Below are 20,569 nucleotides of genomic sequence, written 5' to 3'. Positions count from 1 at the left end.
ATACAGATCATGTCATCTGGGAACAGAGATAGTTTTACTTCTTCTTTTCCAACTTAGATGCCTTTATTTTCTTGCTGAACTGCTCCGGTACTTCCACTGTTTTTATACCTCAATTTTTGTAATAACTTTAAAAATTTTTTAAAACAGATATTGCAATCATGACATTACAAACACCAACTCATCTACCTTAACATATAACATATAACAAAACTGGTCAAAGCTCTAACAATATTTAGAGCTCCTTAACACTCAAACTTGGTATACATATCATTAAAATATTTATTAAATATCAAAACTATAGTCACATGAAAGATTATACTCAAAAATCAGAAGCACATGTACTATATAAATCTTCTAATTTTCTTAAAAATCTTCAAATAGGATTAACTACTTTTTCTGGTTTCTTATTATAGAATATCACTTTGCTGCCAGAAAAAAAAATCCAGAGAGAATAAATCTGGTATTAATGCAAAAACCAATTACTTTTTCTTTTAAAGAATGCATACAGGTAGTGAACTTCCCTACAAAAATCTACCACTCTGATCTACTCTAGTGTTCATAATGCATAACTTACAATCTGAGACCACCCAGTTTCAAACTGCTCTTATAAATATGGACATTTACTGAATAACTACAAAACAGAAACTCAACAGTCTGAAAAATTTTACATTCCAAGAAAAAGACTTTAGGTATTCCTCTGAGGTTCCTACACAGCCTTCTTCATGAAAACCCCTTTAACTTAACACAGTCTTAGTTTAAGTCAGAGAAACCATAAAAATTTAATAATGACTATATAATTATTGTATAATTTATAGCAAAAGGGCATAAATCCAAATATATAAGGATTATTCCATTTTCCACTTGCAGCTATAAGACTGAAATTAATTTTTGTCCACAACAATACCAGCTAGAGGGTAGAGTTTGTTTCCCTGAAGAATACATATAAATTTAAGCTAAAGACAATGCCCAGTAGTTACCTCTTTAACAAGGTGGTTAAGAGACTGCTGCCCACCTCCAGAGCCCCAAACACTGTCCTTGCGCTTTCCACCTTTAGACATACTCAGAAGCACGGTAGCCTTGTCCAGAGCAGCTCTAAAAAAAAAAAAAAAAAAAGTTAATTTTGACATATGGACATGCTTGAGATTGACCAAATTATGGATGAAGTTGGGGGAAAAAAACCCATATACACTAAAAGCTTTCATATAACATAAAAGCAACCTAAAGTTCAGAAGTCTCTTAAAAAACTATTTTTCAAGATAAAAAGTTGGGAACAAAAAAAGTTGCTTCTCATATTAATATTCTCTCACTCATTTCCATTTCTTGGTCAACAAAAGTCTAATAACGTTATTTCAAAATTACTGATCTAGCCTGAGAAGGAATGTTTCACCTAAAACTAACTTTTACATAGATCCATGCCTTTCCACCAGGGCAACCATGCCACTCTGACCTGAAGTAGTCCTAGAAAATTAATATCTATACCTGTGAAAACCTAAGACATGGCTAAGTACAAGTCTAAGTTTCCAGGAAGTTATGAAAAATCACTGAGCATAACTCCCAAATATCACATTTAGCTTAAAATTATACCAAAGAAAAAAGTGAAAAACATTATTTCCTAAGATTTCTATAGCAAATAAATACAGAATTGAAAACAGGGCTCCTTTGTTAATACTGTCCATCTTATTAGAATATTAAATAATTACAGAATATTAAAACCTAAAGGGACCTTAAAAAACATTCCAAGTCCCATCCTTTCATTTTATAAATAAGGAAACTGAGGCCGAGAGAAAAGTGGCTTGACATAAAGGTAGCTAACAGTTTAGCTAAAACCCAGAACTTCTGCATTATAGTACTGTCTTCTTTCTGTTATATCATGTCAAGAATCTCTCAATTTTGTTTTAATGGTAAAGAGTACACAAAAATGACAAATAGGCATCCACAAAGTCTGATTAATTCAAGTGTCATTTCAACAGAATCCTGTAGAACTTTCCCCTATTTTGAAAGTCTAAGTAGAAAAATTAATTTACTTACCTAGCCTGTACACAATCTACAGTTCCTTTGTAACTATCAATATAGGTATTACATAAAATTCCATCTCCAACAGCTCTAGCAATAAACTGGCCCACCAGCTATAATAAGAAAAAAAAAGAGCTATATAAAAAAATCTAAAATAAAGCTTTATAGGACACAATTTCTAAAAACATAAATGATAAAGACTGGTTGAACTACACAGTCAATACCTAAGACATGTTGGAGTATTCAAAAAACACCTATTTAGCACCTACTGTTTATGCCTGGCATACACTCCCACATCTTAACCTTCAAGTTAAAAGCCATGGGGGCATAAAATATCTGTTTTGCTCACTACTGAATCCCCAACACGTTGCACACTGCTTGAAACATAGCATATAATCAAAAATACTTGCTAGTAAGTCAATGACTTAATAGTCAAGAGAAACATCTCTTCTGGAAAGAAAAAAATTGGACTATGGTCTCTCAAAACTGTTTGATTAAAGGAATTTATCTGAGGGGGAAAAGCTGTGCACAAATATTTATCTGAAAGTATTTTCATAGCATTATTTCTTAAAAAAACTGGAAACAACTTAGTGTCTAACAGTAATCGTGTGGTTGAATGGTATATATGTAAGACGGTACACCGTGTGGCCAAATATGTTTACCACATTTTATGGTGTAAGAAAAATCAAGTTTACCAAGTAACATATACAGTATGATTCCACTTTTTATTAAAACAAAAAACGTAAGGATATGTAAAAACCATACACTGATATATACCCACAAAAAGTAGAACAGAAGATTTAAACACCAAAATGTTAACAGTGGTTATTTTTGCTGTCCTTTCTTCCTTTTGCCTTTTATTTTTCAAAACTTCTATAATGACTATTAACTTATGTACAGTTTTTTTTTAAAGTATGGGTATTGTATAAAAAGAAAAAAAATTCATGTTTGAATCACAGCTCAATACTGACACAGACTACTTACTGTCTGTCACAGGAAAGTAAAACAGAAACAGCATTTATGTTAACCTACCTATAGTCTATTCCTAAATTAATGTTTAAGTGCTCCTACCTTGCTTTAAAACTCTGCTCAGGTAAATAGCAACGATTTCACACATTTTCAATTTCAAACCAGAAAGTCATATTATAGTGTCAGCATGTATGAAATCTAATAAAAGTAAAAGGCTTTGAACAGAATCTAAACAACAAAAGCATACATAAGTCATGAATTTTCTAATTATTTCCCCACAAAGCTACAAAAGGGAACAATCTTATTTATCATTATTTTTATAATAAACATTAGTGAAGCAAACTCAATCCTCAATTATAACAATCTACGTTTTTTAAAAATCCTAGCTCATGAAACAGCTTAACTACATGTAATAGAGAATATACAGACAGAAAAAAAACATGACCTAGAAACTATACAGAGCATGGGGGGGAAAAGTAAGATATAAAATTACAGTGTGATGAAAACTATGTTGCGGGGGTGAAAACAGCTAGGGAAAAATACACTAAAACATTAGAGGGCTATCTTTGTGTGACAGGGAGTATGGGCCAGTTTTTCTTCTTTCATCTAATAAAATTTCCTAGGAGTATGTATTAGTTCTATACTTGCAAGTGAAGTAGACGGAGAGAATGAACAAGAGGAAGAATCATACAAACCTGTGGTGCTCTAGGAGTATCCAATGCTAATTCAGGTAGATCTTTCAACAATTTATCAAATGATTTTTCTACATCATTTGTGCTCATTACTGTCCCACAAAGGTCAGAAAGAAGCTTAGATGTCATTTCTCTATGACTAGCTTTTCCCTCCAATGCCAATGACACTGCCAACACTGGTACTCCACTTTTCATTTCGCCAAGATTTAAATCTCTTAGCATTTCCTATTCAAAAAAAAAAAAGTATGTCACTGCCTACAGTTCAATTTAATTTTATTTTTGAAAAAAATCAAGATATTACCCATATATCCTTCTCTCTCCTTCACTGGAAAAAATCAGAGAAACACTCAAAATTTGGGGATAAGATAAATACATCTTTTTCTACATATAAATACTGATCCACTTTAAGCTTCAACTGTCTGAACATCACTAAAATCAAGAATGTGAACTACACCTAAAATAGTTTATTAAACTACATAGTATTGCTAAGTTTGGTGTTAGGAGTTAACTAACCCTCTGCCTTATACTCTATTACTTCTAGAAATAGTGTTTTATGAGCATTTGTAGGGAAATTCATTTTACATTATCATAAGCTGTTTATACTCCCTTCACCCAAATATTTATACTTTCATATAAAGTTTAAAATGAGATCTTAAACCACTGTTTTTAAGTGGGATTATTGTTTTAAATGCTGGGATAAAGTAAAATTTTCTCTTAAAAAATATAATAGCAGCAGCTAATACTTACTGACCACTTACAGTGTATCAGGAATTGTAACAGCCACCTTAGTTTATACTCTTTGAGGGAGGTATTATCATCATACTCACCACACCCAAAGCACAGAAAAATTAAGTATTTGCTGAGGGCACCCAGAGGAGTGCCCAGGTTGGAAGTGGAATATAGGCAGTATGACCACAGAGACTAACTTGTAACTCAGTTACTTAGAGTAACGACTACTAACAAGGACACCGGTTAGGTAAGCTGAACAAATACTTGGTTTTATTCCTACAAAACCTCAAAGCTATCAAACCTCATATTATCAGACAAACCAAGAAAACCCAGTCTAGGGGCTGCCCTGGTGGCACAGTGGTTGAGAGTCCGCCTGCTGACGGGTTCGTGCCCCGGTCCGGGAAGATCCCACATGCCATGGAGCGGCTGGGCCCGTGAGCCATGGCCGCTGAGCCTGCGCGTCTGGAGCTTGTGCTCCGCAACGGGAGAGGCCACAACAGTGAGAGGCCCACGTACCACAAAAAAAAAAAAGAAAACCAGTCTGAATTAAAAGAATCTAAATTATAAAAATCTTCTATGGAGATGCAATTTTATTACTTTAAGTCAGTAATACTAAACTACTGAACTAGACCAATAATTAAATTTTACCCTTTTAGATTTACTTTACAAACAATTTGTAACACAGTAAATGTTCCCATACAAATTATGCTTCAAAAACACATTTGTGGGGCTTCCCTGGTGGTGCAGTGGTTAAGAATCCACCTGCCAATGCAGGGGACATGGGTTCGAGCCCCGGTCCGGGAAGATCCCACATGCCACGGAGCAACTAAGCCCATGTGCCACAACTACTGAGCCTGTGCTCTAGAGCCTGCGAACTACAACTACTGAAGCCCGTGTGCCACAACTACTGAAGCCCACGTGCCTTGAGCCTGTGCTCCACAACGAGAAGCCACCACAATGAGAAGCTCGCACACCACAACAAAGAGTAGACCCCGCTCACCACAACTAGAGAAAGCCCGCACACAGCAACCAAGACCTAAAGCAGCCCAAAATTAAATAAATTAAATAAATTAATTAAATATATAAATTTAAAGCAAAAAACCACCACACATTTGTTCTCTTGATTTCTGTATGCATTCTTTTCCAAACTTTTGTATCTGTGTTCTTTTCTGGACAGAGTACAAAGATAAATTTTATTCTAGTCCTAAGCATTGAAATGAATGTCAAAAAAATGGAACTGAGGCATTTTTAATGAGATCCCTAAGGACATTTTAGAAGGTCCATAAATGCCTTGAAATTAATTATATTTTATAAACTATCAATTATAAAAATGCTATAATTATAAAAATTATTGTGTTGTGCCATTTTTCAGAGAAGAAAATGGCACAGAGCCCTCATCTGATCCCAAATAGGTAAGAAGTGGTCTAAATAAAATTTTAGTCCATTTCTTAGTTAGAAATTCACTTATGCATAAGAAAATGCTTAAACTTTTTCAGTGATCCAAGATCATTCTGAATACGCTGTTTTGCTTTTAACAGTGTCTGCTCTCCTATATTAAATAAATTATACTTTCAACTTTAAACCTACCGCAACTTCATTAGTATCTCCGTGCTCAAAATATTCCTGTATGATTGGTGTTAAAGTCTTCTCAAATGCCATTTCATCCAAAGGCAAAACTACAGTTTCATAAACACAGTTTTCCTGGAAAGGGAAGGGGCAGAAAGTTATAAATTAAAGAACAAAATATTCAGATGAACTGAAATTGTTTCACAATTTTATACTCCAACTGGTTAGTAATACCCATTCAGGGCAAGAAAAAGAGATGCTACATACTTTGATCACTTGTATAATATAAAAACAGAATCTATGTCACTGTTCTTTTATAAAATCTGAATACAATAAACCAACATACAGATTAAAACCACTAACTACAGCAAATATATGACTTGCTTCTGATCCCCCATATCTTCTGTTAATTTTTTTTCTCTCTCCCACAAAACCAATACTTCAGTGACCAAAAAGCTTTAAGCTTCCTATCACACCTAGTAGTTCCATTAAAACTTCACTTAAAAAAAAAAAAACAGCAGGAGCCAAAGCCTTCATGATTAGTATTATGATAATAAAAAAGCCCTTATAACAAAAATCAATGTTGTAGTGACCAAAATATCTCTTAAGGAAAAAGCATTATTCAACTGAAATTTCAAAAAGAATAAGATGTCCAATAATCTTCTATCCCCCTTCTCTGCAAAAAAAAGCCCTGAAATGTTTATATGCAACTCGTGACTGGCTTCAGTCTAACAACATACTTTCAAGTCTTTCAAGACTATATATTAAAATTAGAACATTTAGCAAAGATTTTATAGCACTTGAATCTTACTGGTTTTAAAATATATTTTTCATGTTCCCTTAGAAATATTTCCATGTCTAATTATTAAATTCAGAAACCAAGTGCAAATTATTCATACACTACTATCAGTTAACTTGGTTTTCTAATCCAAAATTAACCTGACAGTCTGAAAGGACTGAATATATATGATTTAGATATACATACTAATGTGTGTAATATGTGTACACACATATATACACACTCATATACATATCAGATAATCACACAAATTATAATCACACATTATAAAATTATATATATATATGATTTGAATGGTATAGACTATACATATAGAATACATGATTTGACAAATGTATGAGTATACTACAAACATGAGGTCAAAAAGTTTATAAGTATTTTAAGTATATATTACAGAAAGTAAAACACTTCTACCTGGTCATCATCATAGTTAGGATCTTTCACATCCACCTCTTCCACATCATATACCTGTCCAGGTGTACCCCAGACACCTTTGCCTCCAGCACCACCTGAAAAAGTTTAGAACTGAGAAAGGAGAGTGCATAATGTCCATAGTTCATAAATTTTAATTGAAATCTGAAATAATTCTAGATGTTCAGGTGTTAATTCAATAGCAGTTTAAAAACTGTATTTTAATTTCTATGCTAGTGATTTTGCCAGTTGAGAATTATATGTTAAGCCTCTTTTTATTCAGATCACTGATTTTTCAGTAATGATTAAATATTACATAGTTTATAACCTATTTCCAGAAAAACAAGTTGAAATAGCCTACAAAGTTAAAACTAAAAAGGCAGGTGCTTTAAAATAAAAGCAAAAACAAACAAACAAAAAAAATCAGAAAAATAGCTGTAGTGGCGACCTCAAGGCAAGTGATACTGCAGTGGAGCTCTAAATTCTATCTGACATATCTTGGGAACAGCAACAACAAAAAAGAAATATGCTGAGCCAGAAAGATGTGGCATGGAAAACGCCACAAGGGAGAAATTATTCAAAAACGAAGTACACTGACCACCATCAAATGTTTTAAAGTCAAATACTCTTTAGATATAAAAAGAAACAAATACTTCACAACTAGAAATATGTTACAAATAACTAATTGCTATTGAAGCATTAACAGAACTAATCATCATTTCTACTTCTCTACATACAAATTCACCAGCAGAAGTTTAACAATTCCAACTTTCAAGGTTGCTTTACTAAATAAACGTATTGAAATGTTTTTATAAGCTCAGTATATTGCATTATTTTTAAAGAACTTGTACAGTATCACCAGTTTTGGGGGGGGGAGGTTTTTATTTTACACATAGAGTATAATTCTTGCCACCAGAGCAAAACAGAATCTGATAACTGGGTTTCATTTTGACCCAGCCAATGGTTGCAGAGCCATTCAACAAAAATAACAATTTCTGACAGGGCACAAAAACATTTTACAAGTATCCTAGGCCATAATTTGAAGCTCCCACCATTTAGAAGTTGGTGAAATCTCCAAATTGCATCAAAATTCTATGACAGACAGAGGCTGACAGACCCCTCATTCAACAAATATTTAAGTACCCAGATTGCTAGTCACTACTCCAGGCACTGGAGATACAGCAGTGAAACAAGACCATTCCACTCCAGTACCTAAAACAAACAGACCTGAAAAGAACTCAGAACCAGATCTACAAAATTATTAAAATTCTGACCCAGATATTACCAGTCAAATTATATTTATCATGTATTCTTAACAATGGACATAACTAATTAGATTCATTAGATAATAGACATGATGAATTTCTGGCCCTACTTCTTTCAAGCAGAATTAGAGAATACATGCACAATTCTTAACTGTGAAGAACACTGGTGTGTATTTTGCTGGAAATATGAGATAAAGTACTGCTCAAGAAAACTAATCTACTCAAACAAGAAAAAAAGGTTCAACTTAAAAGAAAAAGTGGTATGGTCCTCAGATTATTACTATGTAAAAACATATACAAGCCGTAAAACCTTAACATTATCACTGTTTAAATTTCTCTCATTCTTAGAACAAGGAAACTGTAGTATAATAATCAGATAATATTTTTTCCATTTGTGTCTTTGGACGTGGTATATACTAACCTTTCTTTGGTAGTCCCCTTCCTTTCCCAGATCTGGATCGCCTATCTAGCAACCTTCCCTTTGGACTGGTTGGTACAGTTACTCCACTTCTAAGGCCTTCACTTCCGTTATCACTGACGGAATCGCCTCTGCCGGAGTCCCGGGACGAGTTTTTCCGTAGCCGCCTTTTCACCTTGGCATTAATTTTAGCTTCATTAATGGAGGATGCCGAAATCCAATTTCCATTTATCTCATTCTTTATTTCCTCAGTCCCAGCATTTTCTTCATCACCAGAAAAGAGAGAGTCACTTAAATTATCAGGCTCTTAAAAAGAAAATGAAGGAAAAGAATTCTAAGTATTTTAACCATCTACTGCTATACCAGTTATAGTCATAAGTTATACCGAGTTGAATCACATGAAATTATCATTTTTGTAGGTTACAGTCACATATTGGCAATTTCATATGGCTCAGTCCTATACATGACAACAAACTAGTAGTACTTTTCACATTACCATGCCAAATGAACTAAGGCACTGAATGTTAATGAAAAATTTTACTGAAAGCATGTTATTTCATGTGTTTGTATCATAAAACCTTCGTTAATATAAACAACCAAATACAGTACAAAACCTTTGAGACTTTTATGAGCTAAGACAGTCAAGCAATTGGAGATAGTAAGAAAAGACTAAGGATCTTTAGGGAAGGTAGATAAACTAATATTTACAGAATGCCTATTTACCAGGCACTAGGCTGGGCACTTTGTCATTTATCCACAAGTTTGAGAGCTATTTACTACATTATTTATACAGACAAGGAAACTAAGGCTAAGACTGTTTAAATAACTTGCCAAATACCTCATAATTAATTGTGGACACTTAGAAAATAGTACTAATCCAAAGAGCATGAAAGGCATTTAGCAAATACGTGATCATATACGATTACTGTGCCAAACTGCTGATGCTTCACTGCTTTCAAAGAAAGCCATCATCTCAAAGTTCTAATTCATCTCTCCAAACCTGACTCACACTACTTACCATTCTCTGAAAATCTTCCAGACTGTGTAAGATTTGTACATTATCCCCTGAAAGACAGCAACATTAGGAGTTCCCAAAGGTCCTCCATTTAGAATGTCATCCTCACTGCTCTTTTCAGTTACCAAAATCCTTTAGGATATACAGCTGGAGTCTTACTTCCTCCATGAAAACTTTCCTAACAATTCTAGCCACAATAACACTCATACACTGCTCATTTACCACATCATGGAAATCACTTTATTCTTTTTATATGTCATTGCTTTTCCAAATAAGTCATAAGCCTCAAAAGAGGAACCATGCCTATACTGTAGTTTTTGTATCCTCAGCACCTAGCAGAGTATCCTTTATACCATCAACTCCAATGTCAATGGAGATCAAATGACATGGAGACACTGGGCATTACTCCAAAAACTTTTTAAGTCAGAAAGCTACTGAATTAGTTATCCCTGGGCCCAAGTTTTGTTCATTATGACTCACTCAACTCAGAGCTGAATCCCTCAAATGTTTTTAAATATTCCTAATAATTAGGATGTGTCAAGTCTATATGCATGGGCTTTAACATGTTTTTTTTTTAAGTAATAATATGTAGAAACTAAAAATTTTTTAAATCAACCTATAAAAAGAAGCACAGATGTGTTAAAATCTTTACAATTCTTGACAAAAAGTATGAAAGTTAGTAACAAACCCTGTGGTAATCAAAAAACAAACAAAACATTAAGTAGAGCCAAATTACTTCGGCAGTCTCATAAGTAGTCTGCTGCCTTCAGTCTTCAAACCATTCTCCAAACTGCATGGAGACTGATTTCTCCCACTGAAAACCCTAGGTATTCCTATTGGGTCGAAATGAAGTGTAAACTCATTACATTGCAATGTTAGGTCCTTCATGATCTTGCCCGTATCACTAGAATAGCTGCTGACCACTCCCACATTCAAATGGTCAGAGCTGAGATCTGATACCATAGGTAGATGATGGGGGAATTAGTTTGTCAGAGGAATACAGGATATATTAAAAAAAAAGAGAAATTATAAAATGAGAGACCAGCTAAGAAAATGTTGCAGTATTCAGTCACAAACTAACTGGAAAGGGCAAGGTTAATAACTTTGGGGTAAATAAGAAAGTGACACTTTCAAAGAAAAACTAAAGGGCTTTCAAAGAGAATAAAGAATAAAACAGTGTTTTAAAAATTTTTAGACTAGGAAAGGAAGCCAGTGTTAGGAGGGTCAGTTTGAGACATCATCATAACTAAACTACTATGACTAGTAGTAACAGCAGTAGCAGTAGTCAGTCATAATAGTCGTATTACTTCTTCTATCATTACCATCAGTACTGTTACCTACTGTATCAGGTTCCAAGCACTTTACATACATGGTCTATAATCCTCACAAAGCTCTATAATGAAGCTGTTTATCCTCATTTTTCAGAGAGAAAATGTTTCATAGAAAAGTTATATATCTAAAAAGGACTGTGGCCAGGATTCAAACCCACATTTGAATCTTAGACGACTATAACTATAGAAAATACAAAGCTAGAGTACAGCAGAGTGGTGACAGCTAAAGAAATAGGCAACAAGGGAATGAATACAAAGAGAGAAAAGAAGAGGAGGAAAGGGAAGGAAAGACCAGAGACCAGACAAATCAGATGGCATTTCATGTAAGAGTGGATGACTGAAGAAAACATTAAACATCTACCTCTAACATATTGCTTTCATTATTCTACAATTAAGGTAAGCTGCCACAACTGATCCAGAAGATAAAGGCCTCTCTTAGAATGCTTTAAAATGTCCCTCAGAGTACTAAAGTATTCAAGCAATCATATGTCCTACACTTCAGTTTCTTCTCTTCAACTATTTTAATATCCTTTCAAATACACATTTATGTATCTACAACAGTAGACACATCTAGGTATATTTTATATATTAGATCTTATAATTTTTAACCCATGTTTGTATCAACTGCTCTTTTATATTCTGCTATTCATACTCACCTAAGTTTTGGGGTTCCATAACCACCACTGATCTGACTTTAAGAAGACCAAAATTAAAAAGATAAAAACCCTGAGTACAGAATCTGGTGACTTCTTTTCTACTATGTACTAATTCCCTCTTTCTGAATTCTCTGACATCTCAATAACCAGCCCAACTTATATTACACCACAGTACCAGATGATCACATTTTCAATTACTGGTCCACTGAGTTATATAATTAACAATATTAGCTCATTTTCATTTGTGACATACATAATATGTGCTATGGGTATGACACACATGCACGGTATCTCACTTAATCCTAACAATAAACCTATAAAGAGGGTATTTATAATCCCAGCTTTATACATGAAGAACTGAAGGTCAAAGCAAATAACCCACTTTCCCCAAGTAACAGAGATGGTAAAAGTAGAAGTTGGAATTAGTACACTAGTCTGTCTGGCTTGGACTATTTGTTACAGGAAGCATTTATTGCAAAGAAGGTCTCCCTTAGGCTCATCGAAGTACTGAAGTATTTAAGGAAGTACTCAGCAGAGGCATCAAGAACAAGATTAAAACAAGGACTTGTTATAGTTAGAAAACAAAAAGTATAAAACTTAGAGCTGTGCCATCTAATAGAAATATAATGCAAGCCAAATACGTAATTTTAAATTTCTCAGTATTCATATTAAAAACTAAAAAGAAACAAGTAAAATTTATTTTAATATATTTTATTTAATCTAATAGATCCATTATATCAATTCAACATGTAGCCAATAGAAAAAATTACTGAGGATTTCATCTCTTTCTTTCATACCAAGTCTCTTGAAATCTGGTATGTAATTTTGTACCTACGATACATCCCAATTCAGGTAAGTCACATTTCAAGTGCTCAACAGCCATATGTGACTACTGGCTATACCAGACAGTGCAGAGAAGAAACAATTACCTATCTGTGAAATATATTCTTAAATTTTATTATTACCATTCTCACCTCAATGAAGCAGGGACATGATACCAATTTGTAATCCTAAAAAACAAGTACTCATACAGCTATTGTATATAAAGCAGCACCAAAATAATCATTAATTATTGTAATTTTTTCAACTATAATTTTCTAGTACACTTTAAATCAGGTTCGTAAATACAAAATAGCAAAGAAGTTTCAACTTCAAAGTATGCATTCAGATCAAAGAAAACTATGTAACTGGACACAATAGTGAATTAAAGTCACTGAAAAAATGAAGCTGTAGTATTAAAAAATGAAATACGTTAAACATATTTACAGAGATTTTTTCAATATTAACCATCAAGCAAAGAATTATCTAAAGTGTACCAACATGAAAAGTTCTCACTCTTGAGACTATTTCAAAATCCTAATTAACTCTCTACAAAGATTATTCTGAAAACTATATATACATTTTCAGTGATCTGAAGTTATTTAGCTTTTGGACATATTCCACAAAACCGTTTTTATGATAATAATGTACTACTGAAGCATTATGGAAAATCAGGGGAAATACACAGTTAATTTATAATATACAGATTATTAGTTAGGAAAGATATCAATGATACCAATAGTTTATATTATAAAGACCACTAACTAGCTCATGTGAGAACAGTAATGAGCAGGTTCACTATTCTTCTTCTCTTCTACACCATATAGTTTATTATGAATAGTGGAGAATAAACATATGAAATGTGAAAGGACAGGCAGAAAAATACAACATGTGATGAATTTCATAAAAATAAGAATCACAAACTTGATTTTTAAAATATGACCTGTTTTCTTATAGCATGAGTAAGATGGTTTTTAAAGTAAAGAAGTTTTCATAAAATTTGGTATGGCCTGAAACTTGCTCACAATACAGTCAAGGTTCCTTCAAGATATTATTTACCTGTAGGGTTTACATTCAGTATCTGCTCGTTTTCTACATCCATCGTTCCTTAATTTCACTTGCACTGATTAAATTACCAAATGGAACTCTTCCTCTGGGATGTTATTTCTTTAAAAAAAAAAAAAAAAAAAAGCTTCAACATCTTCCAAACCAATATAATTAACGTAAATTCAATTTACTTACTCAGACTGTTAAAAAAAAAAATCACCACATAATTCCATTTTTTTTAAAGCATTCACTTTACTTTCAAAGAGCTTCCCCTAATTAACATTTGGTTTCAATCTTCTTGATAAGTTTATCTGTGTCAAAAAAAAAAAAAAAGCCTGTATTTCTGAATGTGCCAAAGCACCCCTTTAACTTGGAATTAAAAGATGTGTTTGCTACCATACGACCCAGCAATCCCACTACTGGGCATATATCCTGAGAAAACCATAATTCAAAAAGTCATATACCACAGTGTTCATTGCAGCTCTATTTACAATAGCCAGGACATGGAAGCAACCTAAGTGTCCATCGACAGATGAATGGATAAAGAAGATGTGGCACATATATACAATGGAATATTACTCAGCCATAGAAAGAAACAAAACTGAGTTATTCGTACTGAGGTGGATGGACCTAGAGTCTGTCACACACAGAGAAGTCAGAAAGAGAAAGACAAATACCATATGTTAACACATATATATGGAATCTAAAAAAAAAAAAAAAAAGGTTCTGACGAACTTGGGGCTGGACAGGAATAAAGGCAAAGATATAGAGAATGGACTTGAGGACACGGGGAGGCGGAAGGGTAAGCTGGAACGAAGTGAGAGAGTGGCATGGACATATATACACTACCAAATGTAAAACAGATAGCTAGTGGGAAGCAGCCGCATAGCACAGGGAGATCAGCTCTGTGCTTTGTGACCACCTAGAGGGGTGGGATAGGGAGGGTGGGAGGGAGGGAGACGCAAGAGGAAGGAGATATGGGGATATATGTATATGTATAGCTGATTCACTTTGTTATAAAGCAGAAACTAACACACCATTGTAAAGCAATTATACTCCAATAAAGATGTTAAAAAGAAAAAGATATGTTTGCTCTACATGCTTATTTCAAGTTAAAGGAATATATACACATTCCAAATTTTTTAGGAATACCAGGCCTCATAATTAATCTGCTATACATAGATATTGATTAGTTTGTTACCAATGAACTCTAAGAACTAGTACTCTAAAATGCAAACAACGTGGTTTTGGTTAAAAAAAAAAGACATGATTGACTTATTTTTCACACTAAAACATATCTGAAGGCAGATAAATCTGCCATTTCATCACGTAGGCATCTGTAATTACTGTTCTAAGACTCTGAGATCAGGAGAAATTTTTTAACATCTTTATTGGAGTATAATTGCTTTACAATGGTGTGTCAGTTTCTGCTTTATAACAAAGTGAATCAACTATACATATACATATATCCCCATATGTCCTCCCTCTTGCATCTCCCTCCCACCCTCCCTATCCCACCCCTCTAGGTGGTCACAAAGCACCGAGCTGATCTCCCTGTGCTATGTGGCTGCTTCCCACTAGCTATCTGTTTTACATTTAGTAGTGTATATATGTCCATGCCACTCTCTCACTTTGTCCCAACTTACCCTTCCCCCTCCCCGTGTCCTCAAGTCCATTCTCTACGTCTGCGTCTTTATTCCTGTCCTGCCCCTAGGTTCTTCAGAACCTTTTTTTTTTTTTTAGATTCCATATGTATGTATCAGCATACGGTATTTGTTTTTCTCTTTCTGACTTACTTCACTCTGACAGATTCTAGGTGCATCCACCTCACTACAAATAACGCAATTTTGTTTCTTTTTATGGCTGAGTAATATTCCACCATATATATATATATATATATATATGCCACATCTTCTTTATCCATTCATCTGTCGATGGACACTTAGGTTGCTTCCGTGTCCTGGTTATTGTAAATAGACCTGCAATGAACATTGTGGTACACGACTCTTGTTGAATTATGGTTTTCTCAGGGTATATGCTCAGTAGTGGGATTGCTGGGTCATATGGTAACTCTATTTTTAGTTTTTTAAGGAACCTCCATACTGTTCTCCAAAATGGCTGTATCAATTTACATTCCCACCAACAGTGCAAGAGGGCTCCCTTTGGGAGAAATTTTTTAAATCAGCATTTTCTATAATGAGAGAATTACTTTTATAATCTGAAAAACCCATTCTTTTTTTTTTTTTTAAATCTTACCTATTTAAGAAAGGAATAAGTACAATGACATTAGCATCTCTATATTTTAGACCTTGGTTTCAAAATGGCTTAAAAATTATTAATGCTGGAAGGTTCTGGTTGATGAAATCAGTTACCTTTTATTTAGACAATTAGTGATAAAAATCAACTGTTACTTGTAAAAAAAAAAAACACTATCAAAATATATTTTCATAAAAACTATCACCAGAAGATTTAACCAAATGCGATTTCAGAATCTCTCTGGAAATATTTTTTAAATAGTGGTTTAGAGTACTTAAGTATTTATCTGTTTAAGAATTTATCTGTTTAGGTAACATAGGTTAGATGTAAGTCCTTCCGGCCACTTATAATCATTTCCGCAACAGTGTGACCTTTTTTTAAGATATAAAGTGCACAAATTAATAAGAATGACTAATAAACTAATTACAAAAAAGCATTTAGTTTTTATATAACATAACCTACTGTTAGTTGTCATTTTAGAAAGACGATATGATGCCTCCTGAAACTCAAAGGGAAAACTGACTTTTAAATTATATGTATATGTATAACTGATTCACTTTGTTATAAAGCAGAAACTGACACACCATTGTAAAGCAATTATACCCCAATAAAGATGTTAAAAATAAAAAAAGATATATATACAAAAATAGTTTGTAAACATAAACATTTAGTATCCTCCAGGACTGAAAATGCCTTATTTGTTTCATTTCAGTATATGAATTACATGTTATAGGAGAGTGAAAATGTCACATGATACGTGTGTGAGATTTTTAAACTGGAGTTACATTTAAAAAATCATTTTCATTCTTGCTACAAATATGATCTTCAAGAGAATACTTTCTGAAGAACCTAACTAATAAAGGAAATGATTATAACTAATGTTTTAAAAGCCCTTTATAATTCAAAAAGAATTTTACACGCATTATTTCATGTACCTCTCAGAACGATCTTGAGGTAGGAACTTCACTTTGCATACAACTAAACAGATTCAGAGAAGGTAGATCACTAATCTCTCCAAAGAGAGATAGCTGCTCACTGGAAGAACCAGGATTAGAACCCAGACCTTCTAAATCCACTACTGTTTGCACAAGTTCAACGCAAGACTTTAATATCCCACAGGAAGACTCTTTTCTAGGGTTAACAGAGAGAAGCTTACAAAAACACAGACCCCTACTGTTACAACAAATTTTTAAATACTGCTTTTCAAACACTAAAAATAATACCTAAACTATTACACAAACGGCAGGCAAAGAAAATTATCAGGTAATTGACTACAAATAACTTACCAGGTTTGTTTTTATTAAATAATTATCACAACAACAAGAAAAAGTCCTGTCTGGGTCTTTTGGCAATGATAACACATTCAAGAACTCAGGCACACTTGATAGAAACACAGGTGTTTTAAAAGAGTTTACAGAAAGATAAAGATGTGCTCCCTGTTTTTACTCTCTTCAAAGTAATGAGGGTTTCCAGTTACTTAACAATCCTTAAAATTTTTGCCCCAAACTTAAATGTAAAGCAAAAACTCTAAACTCCACATCCTTCATACTAAACCATAAAATTAATTTTCAGTAAGAAAACAAAACTGTAAGTTAGACAAAAGGCTGAAATTAAACATTGTTTTCATTTCTCCAGTGTGTTTCACAGAAACATACAATCAGAAGTATTCAATTGCCAAGACATTTACTAAAAGAGTCTGGCTTTCCCACCCCACCTCCCCCCAAAAATCTATTTCCTGAAATATACCTCATAAACCACTTCAACATTTTTTTGGAGTCAAGTTTAGGCCATACATTAACTACTACTTGTATTCATTCCAGGGCTACAATCATAGCTAACTAGCCTTTTAAAACAAAATCAGCTAAAAGCATTCGACCACAATGATGCAAAAATAAGCAGGAAAGAAAAATATCATTTATTTTTGCACTCCTAGCAACCATGTTTCCTTTCTCATTACTACAACAGAAAAACCAATCAAAATATAACTCAAAGACGCTTGCTGAGATATTAAGGAGTTTAATAAACCTGGAATAAAGGAAAGTTAAGGGCATAAATACCAATAATTTACAACACATCTGCAGTGGTCCTTTTTTAAAAAAAAGTGAATGGTGGTTCCTAAAAAGCCTTACATTAGTAAGAATGCCAAAATTCTAAAATTTAACAGTGAAAATGCAACAAAAACACAGGCGGTGACTTTATATTCCCCCAGAGGAAGGTGCATTTTTAATCATTTTAATCATCTGTAGATATCACACAGTTGCTAGCTATGCGGTCAGTTCTCACTAGGGTGTAGGGAGACAGGCGATTTTGACGTCTGCAGTTTTGAAGCTCTTGGAAAAACAAACACCCTCCCCTTGAACACTGCAGCACCAAATTGACAAATACAGCCTATACAGCAAGCGTTTCACAGAAGGGGGCTCCCTTCCTGCCTTTGTTTTCTCCTGGAAATTTCATTTAAACTAAACAGCGACCCTTTACCCGACCGGGGGGTGGGGGGGCGGTCTGCGAAGTACGTGCAGAGCCCGGGCGGCGGGCACGTGTCCGCCTCCCAGAAGCCACTCCCGCCGCGGCCCGGCCCGCTTCCCCGCCGCGCAGGCCGGGACTCTCGCAGCACCCATTCAAGGCCGACCCCCGGGGGATGCTGGACCGGGGCGGCCGGAGGGCCGGGTCTGGGAAGACGGGCCGGGGGCCCCAAGGAGGCCAGGGGGCGGGGAAGGCGCAAACCTTCCTCACAGGATTTCAGTCAGGCCAGAAAGTCGCCTCCAGACGCCCACCCCCAAAGGAAAATATAAACTCGGCCTTCTGGGGGACGAGGAGCCCCTCGCCGGCGAGCGCCCCGCGCGCCCCTCTAAGCCCGGAGGGGGTCCGGGAGGCGGTGGGCCCGCGCCGCCACGCTCTGGGCCCAGGCCTCCCCAGCCCGGGGCGTTGGGGCGGGCGCGGCTGGGCCTGCCGAGCTCCAAAGAGGCAGCGGACCCCTCCCCGCCGGCTCGGACCTGACCTGGCCGCGGCCTCCACGCCCCCTCCCCCTCCCAACGAGCGGCTGCCTCCGAGAAGAGGCAGGGGCTGCGGGAGAGGTCACAGTCGTCCCAAGCGCGTGAGCCGCGCCGCCGCTACTGACCCCTCAGGCCGCCGCCGCCGCCGTTCGTCCACGTCCCTGGTCCGCCGGCCCCGACACAGCACCTCAGCCCCTGCAGCCGCCTCGAAGCGTCTCGGGCCAGTTTCGCTCTGTTTTTGTTTTGTTCTACCCAGTAACACGGAGGCGACAGGTCAGCGTTTATTGGCCGAGGCGAAGAGCTCTTCTGGCCAATCGTGGCGGTAGAGCGGGAGTTGCGGAGGGAATAGGAGGGAAGTGAAACGTGGAAAGCTGGGCAAGGGCGCGGGAGGGCGCATGCGCGTCGGGCTCCGGGGCCTGGCTGGAGCGGGAGCAAGAGCGGGGAGGGAGGCTGGAGTGGGGGGAGGCTGGGAGGTGCGGCGGGATGGAAGTGTGGGAGAATCGGGCTGCGGACTAGGCTGAAGCCGCTCACCCATTCTCCTCACAGGCCGGTCAGAAACTCCGCGGAAGCAAAGGCTTTGGGATTCCTGAGGGGCCCTGCCTCAATTTCCCGACACTCCTCAAGGGGATACCCTTAACCTCTACATTTCCTTCTCCCACTGGCCCCTGCTCTCTCCTTAGCTCTTACTGTGTGCAAACACCATGCTAAGAAGATTTGCGAATGTGCTCGGTCCTTTGAGGTTGAAATCACTCCCATTTCATAGATGAGGAAACAGACTAAAAAACTCTTTTAAGTCCCGTTGCTAAGTATGCCTAATCGGGTCCCTGGGGTTCAAACTCACACACGTATATAGAATCTAAAAAAAAAAAAAAAATGGTTCTGAAGAACCTAGGGGCAGGACAGGAATAAAGACGCAGATGTAGAGAATGGACTTGAGGACACGGGGAGAGGGAAGGGTAAGCTGGGACGAAGTGAGAAAGTGGCGTGGGCATATATACACTACCAAATGTAAAATAGATGGCTAGTGGGAAGCAGCCGCATAGCACAGGGAGATCAGCTCGGTGCTTTGTGACCACCTAGGGGGGTGGGATAGGGAGGGTGGGAGGGAGACGCAAGAGGAAGGAGATATGGTGATATATGTATGCATATGGCTGATTCATTTTGTTGCGCAGGTGAAACTAGCACAACGTTGTTAAGCAATTATACTCCAATAAAGGTGTTAAAAAAAAAAATCTCACACATTCCCGGCTCCAAGGTTGAGGTTTTCAACCATGGCTATAATTTCTTCATTGAACCTTTGGCCTCCCGTGGCTGTTCTCTGCATCTTTTCCTCCTGGCTGCCTTCTCTTTGGCTAGTCTTTTCCTCACATTCTCCCTAGTTTCCCTATTCCCTGAGATAACAACCAGAACCTTCTGCTATCTCTGTCTTCTCAGGAGAGGACTTAGCCAGTATCTCTGGCCAGATTTTCTGATTGTCTGATGTGCAACACCTGAATGGTCAATTAGTCTTTCTGGAACCGAAGTGAGCTCCTTCCCCTGGCTTACCCCTTTCTGCCAGTCATCCTGCCTGGGAATCATCTCTAATGCTAT

The 20,569-nt window shown here is 36.3% G+C and overlaps 1 protein-coding gene across 2 annotated transcripts in view; it reads right to left on the bottom strand.

Annotated features, from left to right (window-relative positions):
• PDCD4 (programmed cell death 4) overlaps positions 1–19,265 on the bottom strand; it is a 28,604-nt gene extending 9,339 nt beyond the window's left edge. The window contains exons 1-8 of one of the 2 annotated variants that reach the window (XM_027112563.1): positions 19,105–19,265; positions 13,743–13,850; positions 8,866–9,126; positions 7,183–7,277; positions 5,991–6,104; positions 3,678–3,899; positions 2,029–2,126; positions 978–1,092 (exon numbers count right to left, since the gene is read on the bottom strand). In XM_027112563.1, the coding sequence (XP_026968364.1) occupies positions 978–1,092; positions 2,029–2,126; positions 3,678–3,899; positions 5,991–6,104; positions 7,183–7,277; positions 8,866–9,126; positions 13,743–13,785 (948 nt within the window). In that variant the 5' untranslated portion in view covers positions 13,786–13,850; positions 19,105–19,265. Of the gene's footprint in view, positions 1–977; positions 1,093–2,028; positions 2,127–3,677; positions 3,900–5,990; positions 6,105–7,182; positions 7,278–8,865; positions 9,169–13,742; positions 13,851–19,104 lie in introns of both variants that reach the window. The other variant, XM_027112562.1, reaches the window with a different exon arrangement.
• Between the last annotated feature and the right edge of the window lie 1,304 nt (positions 19,266–20,569).

The sequence above is a fragment of the Aethalodelphis obliquidens genome, unplaced genomic scaffold (genome assembly GCF_003676395.1).
Source record: "Aethalodelphis obliquidens isolate GAN/ISIS:26980383/991018 unplaced genomic scaffold, ASM367639v1 scaffold11, whole genome shotgun sequence".
Taxonomy (NCBI): Eukaryota; Metazoa; Chordata; class Mammalia; order Artiodactyla; family Delphinidae; genus Aethalodelphis; species Aethalodelphis obliquidens.
Note: the sequence above shows the minus strand (reverse complement) of the source record. Positions and strands in the feature narration are given on the sequence as shown.